At 54.4% G+C, this 13,832-nt stretch overlaps 1 protein-coding gene and 1 long non-coding RNA gene across 2 annotated transcripts; both read right to left on the bottom strand.

Annotated features, from left to right (window-relative positions):
• Nucleotides 1-334: 334 nt before the first annotated feature.
• Nucleotides 335-3,189, bottom strand: OLFML3 (olfactomedin like 3). The gene is made up of 3 exons (XM_040616514.1): nucleotides 2,482-3,189; nucleotides 1,828-2,113; nucleotides 335-1,396 (listed from the first exon to the last, which is right to left on the bottom strand). Exons 1-3 carry the CDS (start codon nucleotides 2,587-2,589, stop codon nucleotides 612-614), a joined length of 1,179 nt encoding a protein of 392 aa, XP_040472448.1. The 5' UTR covers nucleotides 2,590-3,189; the 3' UTR covers nucleotides 335-611.
• Nucleotides 3,190-6,031: 2,842 nt separating this feature from the next.
• Nucleotides 6,032-10,536, bottom strand: LOC121098493. Its single transcript, XR_005831283.1, has 2 exons — nucleotides 10,362-10,536; nucleotides 6,032-9,353 (listed from the first exon to the last, which is right to left on the bottom strand). It is a non-coding gene; the product is annotated as an uncharacterized LOC121098493 (long non-coding RNA).
• Nucleotides 10,537-13,832: the final 3,296 nt, after the last annotated feature.

The raw sequence follows: 13,832 nt of genomic DNA on the forward strand, positions 1-13,832 counted from the left end.
TACATGCAAAACAGGCCAGCCCTGGCGAGGCACAGAGGGTCCCCTTGCTGCAGCAGAAGCCTGCTCGAAGTCCCAGCTTAAATCCCTGCCCAAAGCTCTGGCCAAAACGCTTCCCCAACGCTCCAAAATAAATCCCTGCCCAAGGCCCCTGCCCAATCCCCCAACCCAGCCCCCCAGCCCAAGCAGCTGCCTGTGCTCGCTGCTCTGGCCAGCCCTGCACGGACACCCCACCCTTAGGAAGTGTCTTTTGGGGTGACTCTGGGGCAACGTGGAGCCCACAGCTCTGGCAGCCTGGCCCCAGTGCCCCATGCTCCCCCAAGCAGGTGCCTGCAGCTCGCTGCATAGTATTTATTCATTATATCACAAAGAAGAATATTTCATTAAATTAGTCCTGGTTTCTGCAGGGTGGTCCTGGCCAGGGATGCTTGGTGCTGGTGGGTGGAGGGTTGCCAGGCGTGGGGGTCCAGCATTTCACCATTTTGCAGTGGTGGGAGAAGGGGAGAGATGCCATCCCATGCCAGGGCCAGCTGTGCCCCGTGGGGTGAGATGGCCAGGGCTGCACTTGCCTGGGCAGGGTGACCAGACATGCGGGGGTGCCCTGCCGTGGCCCCTCAGACCTCCAGCTTCTTCTTCATCTCCATGCGGTAGATGATCTGGTAGCCGTCATCCCAGGCATAGATCTGCCTCTCCCGGGGACTGTACTTCATGCTGGAGTGGGAGCCATAGCGCTTGGGGAAGTAGACGAGGGAGGCGTCCTCGGGGGACAGCGTGCCACTGACATCAAAGACACACTGCACACGGGAGCGGCTGGGCAGGCGAGTGTTGTAGACCACATGCAGTGCCCCACACACCACAAAGGCACCCTCAGCGTTCTCCCGTGGGCACGGTGTGTCCCACATCTGTTCGATGTCCAGCGAGGTGGGGTCCAGCTTGGCCAGGCATATGTTCTTCTCGTCCTCCTTGGTGGCGTAGATGGCCCAGAGCCCCTCCTCATCCGCTGCCACCTCGATGTAGGTGAAGGGGGAGAGCCCAAAGACAGGGATCTGCTCCTCGGCTGGGAACACCGAGCTGTCCACGACTGTCTTGTTGGCCAGGTTGAACTTGATCACCTGGAAGGGGCCCTGCTGGCGGATGTAGTAGAGGTGCCCATCATAGACAAGGTGCCCGGTGCCCACCCAGGGGTAGGGAAGCTTGATGCGGGCAGCCTTGCGGGTGGCAGAGAAGAGGGTGAACTCCCGCATGCGGGGGAAGACGTACACAGTGTCATTGGCAGTGCCGTCAAAGACATAGATCTTCTCAGAGTTCCCCGCAGCATCTTTGGTCCAGAGCCCTGAGGTGCTGCCGAAACGCTTCAGGATCTTCATGGCTCTGACACTGGCAATGGTGTCGCTGCAGTCTGCAAGAGTGGGGCAGGTGTGAAAGCCTGGGAACCACCCAGCCCTGCAGTGGGCACCGCTCTCACCGCACGCCAGGGTCCCACAGGTCCCACTGTGTCCCACCCCAGCCCCCTGGCAACTGCCTTGAAAACTTGCGGAGTTTGCAGTGCAGACCCTGGTGGCATCAAGAAGTCCCCTTGTGTGACACACGGTGTCACGGGCAGGGAAGGCTACCATCCCCCAGTCCCTGCCCCAAGGGCTTTGGTGAAGCCCGAAGCTCTGGCAGCTGTGGGGATGCAGGATTTTGTGCCAGAGACACCTGAGAGAAGCCCTGCTGGGACGTAATGCCACGGTGCGTGGCCGGGGCGGACTTGGACCTGGGTGGGGTGGGAATTCCCAGGCTAACCCGCACCCAGGACCACCTCCCCAGGGAGCCACGGCAGCCCCTCACCTGTCAGCTTGGTGTATTTCTCGTTCTTCCTCTGCTTGGCCGTGGCCACTTGCTTCTCCATCAGTGTCTCATCTACCTCCACGCAGGGCGGTGCGGGGTTCTGCGTTTCCAGGTAGTCCACTTCACGCTCCAGTCGGTCCACACGCACCGCTGCGCTCTCTGCCTCCGACCGCATTGTCTCCCGCTCCTTCTCCGCCGTCTCAAGCATTCCCAGTACCTGGTTCTTGAAGTCCCGCAGCTCTGCGGAGTAGCGGCTGCTCTGGTCATGCCACTGTGAGATCCTCTCCTGGGGTGGCCAAGGGGACACTGAGGGAGACCTCTCCACACTTCACGGCCCATCCACAGCAGCCATCCCACCGCCCACGTGTGGCTGCGGGACCCGGAGCCACAGGCGCTGCGATCCTGCTGCTTCTCGCTCCGGTCCCATCCTGCCACACCCCGCACCCTGACCCCCCGATGCTCCCTGACCCGCGACGGTCATCTCGCTTCAGCGGGACCCGCAAGCCCTGGCAGCGGACACCACCAGGCCGGCGGCGTTCCCAGACCCACGATGGCCCCGCTGCCGCGATCCACCAGCCCCACGGTGCTCCCGCGGCAGCCACGCCGCCACGCTCACGCTGGGCCGGGGTCCCCACGGCAGCTCCGCGGCCCTACCTCCAGCAGGCTGAGGCGCCGCTCCACGTACTCCATGAACTGCTGCTGCTGGGCGCGCAGGGCCCCGGCCAGGAGCGGCAGGAGGAGCAGGCAGCGCCAGGGCCCCATGGCCTCGGAGTGCCGCCGCCACCTCAGCGCTCAGGAATGCTCCGGCCTCAGCCCTTATTGACTCCAGATGTGAGCGGGGGGCTGCGCCCTCCCCGCAGGCCGGGTTCAGGCGCCTTAACCCCTTCGCGCCCTGGCGGGTGCCTGCGCAGCGGCGGCGGCTGCGGGGGGCGCGGGGGGCGCGGGGTCGGTGCCCCGCGCAGCCGGGGAGGCCTGTGCCCGGCGCCGGGGGCACGGCCTGGGCCAGCGCGGGCCGAGCTGGGCCTGCTGCGAAGCCACAGGCTCCCGGTGGCCCGAGCTGCAGACGCCTGAGGCAGGTGGCCCCCTCGAGCCTGCCTCGGCCGAGCAGCCGGGCTGGCGGGGACGAAGCTGGGCCGGCGGCACAGCCGGCAGCCCCCCGAGCCCGCGGCACCCCCGGCCCGTGCCCGCCTCACGGGGGTCACACCGCGCAGAGCCGGCCAGGCCTGGCAGCTCGGTCACAGGCCGCGGCCACGCAGGGGCTGCCCCGCCGACGCCGCCGTTTGGGGCCGTTTGCTCAGCACCTGCTCCCCAGGCTGCCCCGGGGGAGGCCTCAGCGCCCCCGTGCCACGGGGCAGGCCCAGGCGCAGGGCGCGGGACGGAGGCTGCGGCTCGGTGCCCTGGCCACAACCAGGCCCGCGGTCACACCCGCAGCCCTCCTGGGCCTGGCCGTGCTGCGGGTACCGGCCCGCGGGCCCCGGGGTCTGCGCGGGGCTCAGCACCGGCCGCATCCGTGCACAGCGCTGCGGTGCTGTGCGTGGGGCGAGTGTGCCATCTAGTGCTCCTGCGTCCGGCACGCCACACCCCCCATGTGCACCCCCACCCTGCACCCTGCATCTTGCACCCCACATCCTGCATCCCACACCCTAAACCCTTCAGCTCGCACCCTGCACCCCGCAACCCCCACCCTGCATCCCACACCTTGCAGCCTGCACCTCACACCTTACAACCCATCGTGTGCACCCACAATGCCCATCCCGCACCCCAAAACCCACACCATGCACTCCACAACCTGAAACCCACACCTACACCCCACAGCCTGCACCCTGCACCCCAACACAGCACCATCCGCCCACGGCCCCAGCACCTCTCTGCTGCCTTTCACACCCGCCGCCGTTCCCAGCAGGACACATGGCTGCCAGTAAAGTGCAGCCCACGGCCGGCTGGGGTGCATCTCTGCCAGCTGGGTCAGTGGCGCTGAGCACAGCAGCGCTCACCCCTCCTGTGCTCGGGGGGTGGCTGAAGGAACCCACCCGTGGCACCGTGACACTCCTAGACCTGTGATGCCCCTGCTCCCATCTGTGATGCCCCCACTCCTGCTATCCATCTGTCCCACGGTGCTGCCATGCTGCTGCTGGACCAGTTTCAGGCTGGCACTGGTCCCTTGCTCTGCAGAGCGCGTTGGACTTGGCCAGCGCAGGGATCCTTCGTCTGGCATGGCCAGGCTGCTGGGCCCAGGAGGGTCGGGGTCTGCCCCGGGACCAGCACCAGGCAGGGGGCTGTGGCAGCCCTTTCCTTGTGCAACTTCCCCAGCGAGGACAGGACACCACGTCACCGCGCTCGGGCAGGTGACTGGCTCTGCCCTCGCCTCCTGCCGAAGCCCACCCGGGTACCCTAGTGTTTCGGCACCTCCCAAAGCAGCATCTAACCCAGGTGGGACTCAGACCAGAGCGGGAGGCAACACGGCAGCACAGCCACCTTCAGCAGTGCCCAGGTACCTCAGCCAGATGTGCAAAATCAAATGTGTTTATGAACATGAACCAAGGTGATGGGAAAGCTCTTTTTCCACTTGAGAGTCCTGATCGTGGTTCCCCCACCACGAGCACCGCTGACAGCTGCAGAGCCCAAGGGACCCTTTGCAGAGCCAGGGGCTGCTCCAGCCCGGGCCGGGCTCTGCGACCGGCACCGTGGCACGGTGCCACACGGTGCCACCCATGCTGCTGCCGCTCTGAAGCCAGCTTGCTGAGCATCTTGCATCGCGCGCTGCCCCAAATGTGCAGTGGCACCATGATCTCAGCAGCGAACAATTAAATCAGTGCTGATACTTCACCTTGGATATGCCAAACTCCCTTTTCCACCCCCTTTAATAAATCAAGTGGCCACATGAATAGAGTACAGAAAATTAACCCTTTTTATTGATGCATTGCAATTGTTCTACATTTTTACCATATTATGTAGAAAATACTTAAAATACAAGCTACTTTGTAAAACCAAAGACAAACATTGAATCCAAAGATAAACTATGTTTTCACAATGGACCCTTTTCCCATATAGTTAGTATTAAATTTTTAAATATCTATTTCTTTTGTTAAAATGATTTTTACATACCCCCTAAGTACATCAGCAATACAAACATAGATCAGTAATTGTCAGAAACTACCTGTATCTAGCGGCTTGTAAAAAGGAAGAGCACAACCATAAAAGAAAGTTAAATTTTACACAGTAACTAGCATATCAAATACATTTAATAAAGTAGGAATTCCATTGCAATATCAAGGATTCAAGCAGAAATACTAACATTACATATAATGTACTGCTACATGTAGTGAGATAGATATATTTCAAGCTGAATCTGAAATCACACATTATATAAAGTTTAGCAACAAACAACCATGTGGACATGCGGCACCATTCAGAAGTTTAAATAAAAAAAAAGAAAGCAGGGCTGTGCCAATCCTGTCATTTAGAAGCAATTTAGTCTTGTGTACTAAAAGAAATTGCTCAGTCAGAGGTAAATTGCTGCATCCACCAACTAGGTGCTACGCAGGAAAGCCTCGGCAGTTGCCTCTGCAGCGGCTATCATAGCTGCGAACACAGGTCAGGTAAGAGGAACAACTGACTTAGTTCAAGAATCACACAGACAAGTCTAGATGGGACCACACTCATCAAGTATTCAAAAGGTGAATCCCAAACTAGTTTTAAAATAAAAGGACTCCAATTTCTATCCAAAGATGGCACATTTCTTTACAGAATAGGTGTAGTGGCTCTGATGACGACAGTTAATTCGTTAGCCGAATTTGAAGGCTGGATATTGGAGGGAAGAAGGGATCTATCTCCTTAGAGCAGACTACCAGACACTTAGACTGGGCAGCACATACTGGGGCCAGCCCGGGACCCACCACACCTGCGGAGCCAGCACTGTGGTAAGACCTGGCCCTGCTGGGACGGGGTGGTGTTCGCTTGGCTTCTGCTGCGCATCACAGAGGAATTTCAGGGTAATCAACAACCTGTTTTGAATGGAGTATGTTTCATTTTACTTATGCCGTTTCCATCTCGTCCTCCCTGTACCAATACTTTTGGAAACTTGGACAGTGGAAGAGATGACAACGTGCTTTGTGCGCACACTTGACTGTTTAATTATGTAATAGGGACCCTAAATGGTCATTTTAACCTGCTTTTTTTTTTTTTTTTTTTTGGGGGGGGGGGGGGGGGGGGAGGTGGGCAAGTTCTTCTCAGAATTACTAGTAGATTCTGCTAGAGGTCTTTTTTTCCTGTTAGGACTTCATGGAAAACACTTTACTATTTGTGAAACAGGGAATGTTTTCCCAAAACACAGGAATGGGAGCTTATTTTTGCCTTTGATGGAAAGGCACAACTCTGTACCCAAGAGGTATCTCAAGGCAAGTACTGAACACAAGCAATGTAATACAGAGAAAAGTAAGAAAGTGCCTACAGCAACAGATATCATCGTTTACACCAAAGATGTGGCATAGCAAGATCGGCTGGTTATCCGCACATTTACAGAAGTGCTCTGACTAAAAATACACTGAACAATGACGTCGCTAATGCTACTGTCCAGTTCCAAAGTCCTTGATCCCTCTATCGAAAGAGTTGCCAAACCTTTAACAGTTCATCAATTTTGGGTCAGACCAGACTTTCTTCTATCAATAATGTGGAATTTCAGAAATTACTTTTGCGCTTCTTGTCACATACTGGTCAGAGAACTGGCCTCTTTTCCACTGGGACAGAACATAAACTGGGATTCAAGGTTACCAAAACCTCTTATTGCTGCAGTAATATGACCGCTCAAGCCAGTTTATCATCCATTTGGACAAGATACTTAACCTACGTACTGAAGATGAGAAATAATTCCTAGTACAAGGGACCCAAGAAAACAAAGTGTAGTTTAAAAACCACACCGATTATCCAAAATGAGTATTTCCTCTGAACACTAACTAGGGCTAGAGCTGACAAACCTTCCCAACAACTCCACATTAGCAGTAGCATTACAAAACTTTTTAATGGTATTATGTGCTTTACAGCAGGCTCTCTTTGGTATAAATATTCTATCACCAAGCTAGCAATATTTTACAAGAAATGTCTGCTATTAACGTGGGGGAAGGTAACGCCATACTATCTAATAAAAAGTGATTGCACATATTTAATCACTTCTGCAATATGAGACTAAACATTCCAATGCATTCCCAGCACTACCTTATTCGAAATGCACTGACAGACATCTAACAGTACATGTGCCATTTCAAGGAAAAGCTTTAAGGAAACATCGCTTCACTCCGAACAAAAATGTAGCTTTTTATGATAGCATTAAAACTGAGAACAATGCACCTATGCAACATACTGCTGTTCTTGCTGTGGTAAGCTTAGTGAATTGCTTCAATTCGACGGGGGCTTGCTGGTCCCTCATAAGGCAAGCTCACTGTAAACTCTAGTCACACTACATCATCATTTAAGGCACTACAATAAGGGGACACACCAAACAACTCTTCATCACACATACCTGTGCAAAACAAATCAGAAGGTATCCTTTCCTCTCATGAAGCTCTACTCCTCTCTCAGTGCTACAGTGATGAGCTCTAACCATTGCATTATATCACATACATTCCAACATGAATCAATTCATTTTGGTTTAAATACAAAGGATACATCAACTCCATCCCCAGGAACGTTTAAGATTTAGACAAACACTAAGTACAGAGTTCAAGTATAATCACTACACATTTTGATTACAAAGACAGAACGTTTGGGGTTAGCAGGAAGTTTTGCTTGTTATATTTTTCTAATCAATATGTACATATTTCGTTTTATGTAAAATATTAAAACACCACCAATACAAAACCTCTAAAATAGTTTTAAATTCAGTAATAAACTTTAAAATCTGGATTTTTTTTCCTTTTTTCTTTTTCTTTCTTCCTTTTTTTTTTTTCTTTTTTTGCGATTCCTACATGCGTGTACTGTATACAAGTCTTAATAAGAGCGCTTTAAAGTAGCTGTTGACATATCCAGGAGGATACGCTCACAGGAGTATAAAAGGCTGTACACATCAATACAGTGATGTTTCATTGTATTTCAAATTCAACTCCCTCCTAAACAAATCATGTGAAGAAAAATATTAAGAAAAACAGAACAAAGAAAAGCCCTGTGCTTCTGTGAAGGAATCCAGCTCCGTTATAGGGCCAGCATCTAATAATTTGCAGAAACCAAATTTTAGATCAATGCTGCACTATTCATTCCCAACCGAAGACCACAGCATCCTGACAAAGCTGCTGAGTTCTGTTACACAGTAAAACCTTGAATACAGTTTGAAAAACTTAGAAGAGTTCTGCAATGAATACAATAACAGGTCAACTGTGTTATGGATACAGAATTTTCAAGAAAAGACAACAGATTTCAAGGTTTACACAGACTCCTGAATATGTGATGCTGCCAGTATGAGGCTGCTGCCTCTACCAGTCCTTAAACAAAGCAGAGGAGTAAACAAAAAAACCTTTGACAGTAACATATATGGAGATGTAATGGCTTTTGCAGAACCAGCAATTTGTTAAGAGACAAAGTAAGTTAGAGAAAAAATGTTAAAATAGATTTTAAAACTGCCCCAGCAACATAACGAGATAAGCATGCATTACATTTTTAGTGGCAACATGGATTTGTGCAAGCTGCTAAATATAATCTGCTAGTCTGTTTAAGTTATACAAGTTAAAAAAGTCATCAGGATCTGTCTTCCAAGATGCTGATTTCCTTTCCTCTTTTGATTAGCACAACATAACAATTTTAAATAAATGTGACCATGAACTTTTTAAAAGCATCTATAAAAAGTAAGTAAAATTTAAAAAAACTTAATTAGTGATCCTCATACTGGTAACAAAGCACGCTGCTCAGTGATTGAACGCACTAGAGACTTTTTTGAATAACATACAACCACATCAGGGAGAAACAAAAACCAGACAGTCATTACCAGGTAAAGGTTCACCTGAAATCCTTCTCCAATCTCTCAGGCCTATTGCAGGACAGTGCTTTACTGGGAACTACAAGTACGAGTACTGGTTGATCTTTGTAGGGCTCAGCGGATATCCAGTGTAAATAGCAGATCCTCTGGAAGCACCAATATAGGACTGGGGAGCAAACTGGTGTTGGTACTGGGCAGGTGGAACATTTGCAGAAGTCAGCAGACTTGGACCAACACTCACAGGGACCTGGTGGACAAGTGTGCTAGGGTGGGCAGCGTACGTGGTGTGCCGCGAAGAGCCCTGAGGAGAGAAGAGGTGGGCGATGGAGGTGGTGGAGCCCAGTGTTGCAGCAGTGGTTGGAGCATAAGTGTACATATGTGGCTGGCTGGACAGGTGTGCGTTTGCCGTTGCTGCTGCCAGGTGGGGATGCACTGGGCTGCTGTGCTGAAACGTGTAGGGAGCCTGAGAAATAGTTGATGTGAGGGGGGCCACATAAGCTTGCTGCCTACGTGGGACAGCATTTCCACTTCTCTCCTGTGAGGCCAGCACTGTTGTTTGCTGGTTCTGCAGGGAGAAGAAGTAAAGAAGGTTAGTGGCTATCCTCAGGGAAAAGTGCAGGGGACAGGAGGTGAGCAAGGAAGGGTCAGTCAGAGCCTTCCGATCAGCACCTCCATGTAGCTGCAGGACTGACACTCCTAGAAATCCTCCCTTCCCAGCTCTCTGAAACCCTCACGTAAATTTGGGAAGGGTTACTGCAGTTCTGCTGAGGCAAAGGTTACACTTCTCCTCTACAATGGGATCAAACTGCCACACCCGGGGTACCACAGTCCAAGTGTCTGCAGATCTGAAGACTGACCGACCTAGCCCTTGAACTCCTCACACATCTGTTCTGCACCTCAGTGAGAGTGGCAGCAGGGCTGCCCCATTTCAGCACAACAAAGCCTGTCTTGTCCCCATGCCAGAAATTAACTGGAGGTGTTAATGCTTCCTCTCTTCTGAGAGGCTACTGCAGCTTGACCCAATGATCAAGAGTTGCAACGCAAATTGAAGTGAAACCAATCTCTGAAAGTTTCAAGGGAAGGCAGGTGCTAACTGTTTAGTTTGAGAGACAAGGTCCAGCCTTAATCTCCTGGTCAGGCCTTTACGAGAAGGTAAAGGAAGGTAAGGAAGAGAAGAATCTCCTCATACTGTTGAGTGCCTTCAGTGCTACTCTAATTCAGCAGCTGGATCCTGGTGTCGCTTTCCCACCCAAGTATCAAGAAGGCCTCGCTGCAAGACAGGTATGACTAGGAGCACAACTAAAGAATACGGACATAACCATGCTTCCTTCTCCTGCCCTCTGGTACAGGAACAAAGAATTTGTTATGAAGGTGAGAAACTTCGCATATACTCCCTGTGGAGTTTACCCTACCCTGCACAGCCAAAGGACAGAATTGGCTTCAAAGAATTAATGAAGTAGCAGCTAACAATCCTCTTGCAATCAAGTCATTCTCCCTGCCGTACAGCATGATGTTTCTAAAGCAATTCTAAAGCATCATGTTCAAAGGTCAGCAAAAGCCATGCAGCACTTACCTGGCTGAGATTGAGAGGCTGCACACCGCTTGTGACCACGCGATGTGAGCGGTACCCAGTAGGTGTTATACAGCATCCTGATGACTGCCCGCTCACAGAGGCCACTGGCTTGGTCTTACTGGTGCTGCTCAGGATGCCTGAAAGATTTCAAAAGCTTAGCCCATGCTCCCCTCTCACACACCGTGCACTATGATAACCATGGTTATCATAGAGCCTGAGTTGGCTGGTGTGAAGGGCCCCAGGTTTGGCAATAGGAAGAGGCGCTTATCTCCGATTGCGCAGCACAAACGGAGCCTCCACCGGCAGCGAGCACCAGCCATCCCTGCCGGCTTCAAGCCTCGCACCCGCCGGGCGAGCAGCTTCTCCTGCCACTGGCCAAGTGGTCACCCCAGATCTCCCCTGCTTTGCCCTGGCTACAGAGGACACTCAGGGCACCGGCACTGCCGGGGCTCGAGGGCCAACCGGGAGGTGACACCGGCAAAGGACCAGCCAAGGCGATGCTGGAGGTCTGGGCAAGACGTGGCGGTTCTACCTGCATCCTCAAGCACATCAGCAGCTTTTAAAATTCCTCCCCCGGCTTTCAGGGCTGTGAGTCACCTCCGGGGAGAGCTGCCCGAGACCTCGGCTGCTTCTCATCACGCCTTCGTGCTTGCCCCGGCTTGTGGGAGTTGAGCTCAGGACCCCCACCCCCGGCTCCCCCCTCCCCATCCTGGGTGGGTAGCAGCGTCACCAGCAGCCACCGTGCCATCGCCGTGAGGGTTGTTCTCTGCATGGCAAAGCCAAAAAAACAAACGAGGGAAACCACAGCCCCGGAGAGCAGTGACGAGAGCGGGGGCCATGCTGGCGCCGGCCGCAGCCCAGCTTTCCGCTCCCCACCTGGGGAGACCCCCCGGCTGTGCCAGCCCCCTGCCCCTTTCCTTTCGCAATGGCCATTCTACTAAATCCCCAAGTGCACCAAAAACGTGGGAATAAGCCCCAAACCCATCCTCTTCCCCTTAAAGCATGAGGGTCTTGGGCAATTGCTGGAGTCCCACTGGACACTGGGGTTGGGGGGGGGCAGAAGCCAGGTGCCTTCTGGTGGTCCCAGCCTCCCAGAGAGCAGAAGTGGGAGCTCTGGGGGGCAAGTGGGGTTGTTTATGGTGTGGAGAAGCCCCCAGTTACCTGCCCCAGCCCTGGGGCGGGGGAGGGGTGGGGGGGGGCAAGCTGAACCCACCGCGCCAGAGAGGCACGGAATGAAAAGGGGGGCTGGGCTGGGGGCTGCGCACCCCCCAGCCCTGGCTGTGCAGGGATCCCCACGGCATTACTGATTCCTGGCGACCTGCCCCCCCCCCTCAAAACACCCCACGCTGCTCCCAGCCGTCAGAAAAGGGACACCAGACACAATCCCCCGACAGGTAGCGAGAAAAAACCTCCCCCCAGCTCACTGGTAGGAATTAAAAATCAAGTTTTCCTGGCTTTTCTCTTGTTTAAGGTGATACAGGAGTTATCCCCGGAGCGGCAGAACTCACCTTTCCCACCTGCCGAGGGGGACCCTCAGGTGCGGGGTGCGCGGGCTGGCGAGGATGCTGCTCCCACGCCGAGGGTGCTCGTCCTGCCCCGTGCCGGGGTGCTCACCCCTCTCTTACCCAAGGCGGCTTTCCGTTTTCGGGTTACGCTCAACTGCCGGTGCTCACACGTTTCCTGTTTGCTACGTTGCAAGCGGGGTGCGGGAAGGGCCTGTCCGGAGGGTCCCTGTCCCCCCCAGCCCCCCAATCCCAAAGCAGAGGCACCGGAGGCATCTCCAGCAGAATTCCCCATCCTTCCCTTCCGTATTTGCAATAGTCCAGCCAAGCCTGGGAGGTGTTTGGGGCAGAGGAAAAGCAGCAGAGAAACAGCAAACACTATTTTAAGAGCCCCAATAAGCCGAAGGACAAGACTCGATACAAGCCGCAGGTTACAGCATCCTACCGAAGGCCGAGCAAACCTGCAAACCTCCCCCCACGAGGTTCTTTGGACCCAGGATTTGGAGGTTCCCCTTCGCTGTGCTGCTCACACCAACGTTTTTTCAAGGCTCCTGCCTGAATCATTAACTCAGTTTAAAGCTGGCACCAAACACGCCGACTGCCCCCACCCCCTGGCAAGGCCACGGAGGGGGTGGGTGTAGGTGGGTTCTGTGCATTTTTCCCTCGCTTTAACTGCAAAATGAGAAGAGATTCCAAGCAAGGGGAAATGCTAATTACTATCTCTAGGTTGTAACTAGGATTCCCATCCCCTGGCTCACGGCGCGGGCATGGAGCAGGAGCCGTGGGGTGGAGGGTGATGCCCTCCCCGTCTCCCCCCATCCAAGCTGGGAACCGGCTGCGGGGGTGCCCAGCCCCATCGCACCCTCCTGGGACCCCAGCCCAGCAGCAGCCAGCTCAGGGGCGTCTGCAGGCGGGTGGAGGGCTCAGCTCTTTCTTCTCCGCTCTCCCAACAAAGCTGGCACCGGTTCTCCCAGGTGGAAGCAACCCCGCAGCCAGGCTGGGGTGCTCAGCTCGCAAAAGCCACCTCTGAACTCAGCTTGTCACCGTGTCTCGCAGCCCCCAGGGCTGTGCGCCGCCACATGAGGGCTGAATTTTGGCTTGGCTTTGCCTAAGGATGCTTTTTGGGGGAAAACCCCTCAATACCCCTGGGAGAGCTCCCCGATTCCTGCGCTCTGCCCAGCAAGACTCCGGCATCTTGCTCCCAGCTGCCGAGCCCTGCCAGCAGCCCGTGCTGCGGTGGGAGGGCACGATCCAGCCCCACAGCACCAACAGCCCCCTCCAGCCCCGAGGAGATGCCCAGCAGGTCCCAGTGAAAGGGGATTGAATATGGTGGGGAAAGGAGAGGAAGCGCCTGACCCTCCTCCCAGCCCCTCTCAGCCATCGTGGCAGGTTGGTCCCCGCGTCCTCGCTCTGCCCTGAGCCTGGGCTGGGAAAGCAGCAAAATACAACCTGGGCTGAAAGCACAAGGTTTCCATCCATCCCTCAGCTGCTGGAAGCCCGGCACCGTTTTGCATCCCCAAAGCGGAGGGAAGACGGTCCTCTTCGACCTGGGCGAGGAGATGCAGGGCTGGAGTCTCCCGGGGGGATGCAAAACTCCAGCAGAGGTACCAGCTCCCCCCCGCCCAGCAGAGCCAGAGCCTGGCTGGCCTCAGAGCCCCACAAACGGTGACAAGGGACTGTTTGCTGATTTATTTCTCACTGCCTCCGCCGCTGCTCGTTGGGAGCAGCAGGCAGCAGCCAAGGGGGCTGCGAGGACTGACACGAGGAACATTAAAAGGGCTAAATCTGTAGGACTTGACTCAGCGGCAGCTAAAAGGCAGCAGGATTGTGCTCTGCAAACATTTCAAGGGGCATCAGCATGTGGGGGTGTCACCCAGCACCGTGGGGACCGGCAGGTGCCTCAGGGAGCCTCAGCTGAAGGACGACAGACGGTTGTTACCATCGAAATTTTCTTTTCACCTGGATCCTC

This window comes from Falco naumanni, chromosome 17 (assembly GCF_017639655.2).
Source record: "Falco naumanni isolate bFalNau1 chromosome 17, bFalNau1.pat, whole genome shotgun sequence".
NCBI lineage: Eukaryota > Metazoa > Chordata > Aves > Falconiformes > Falconidae > Falco > Falco naumanni.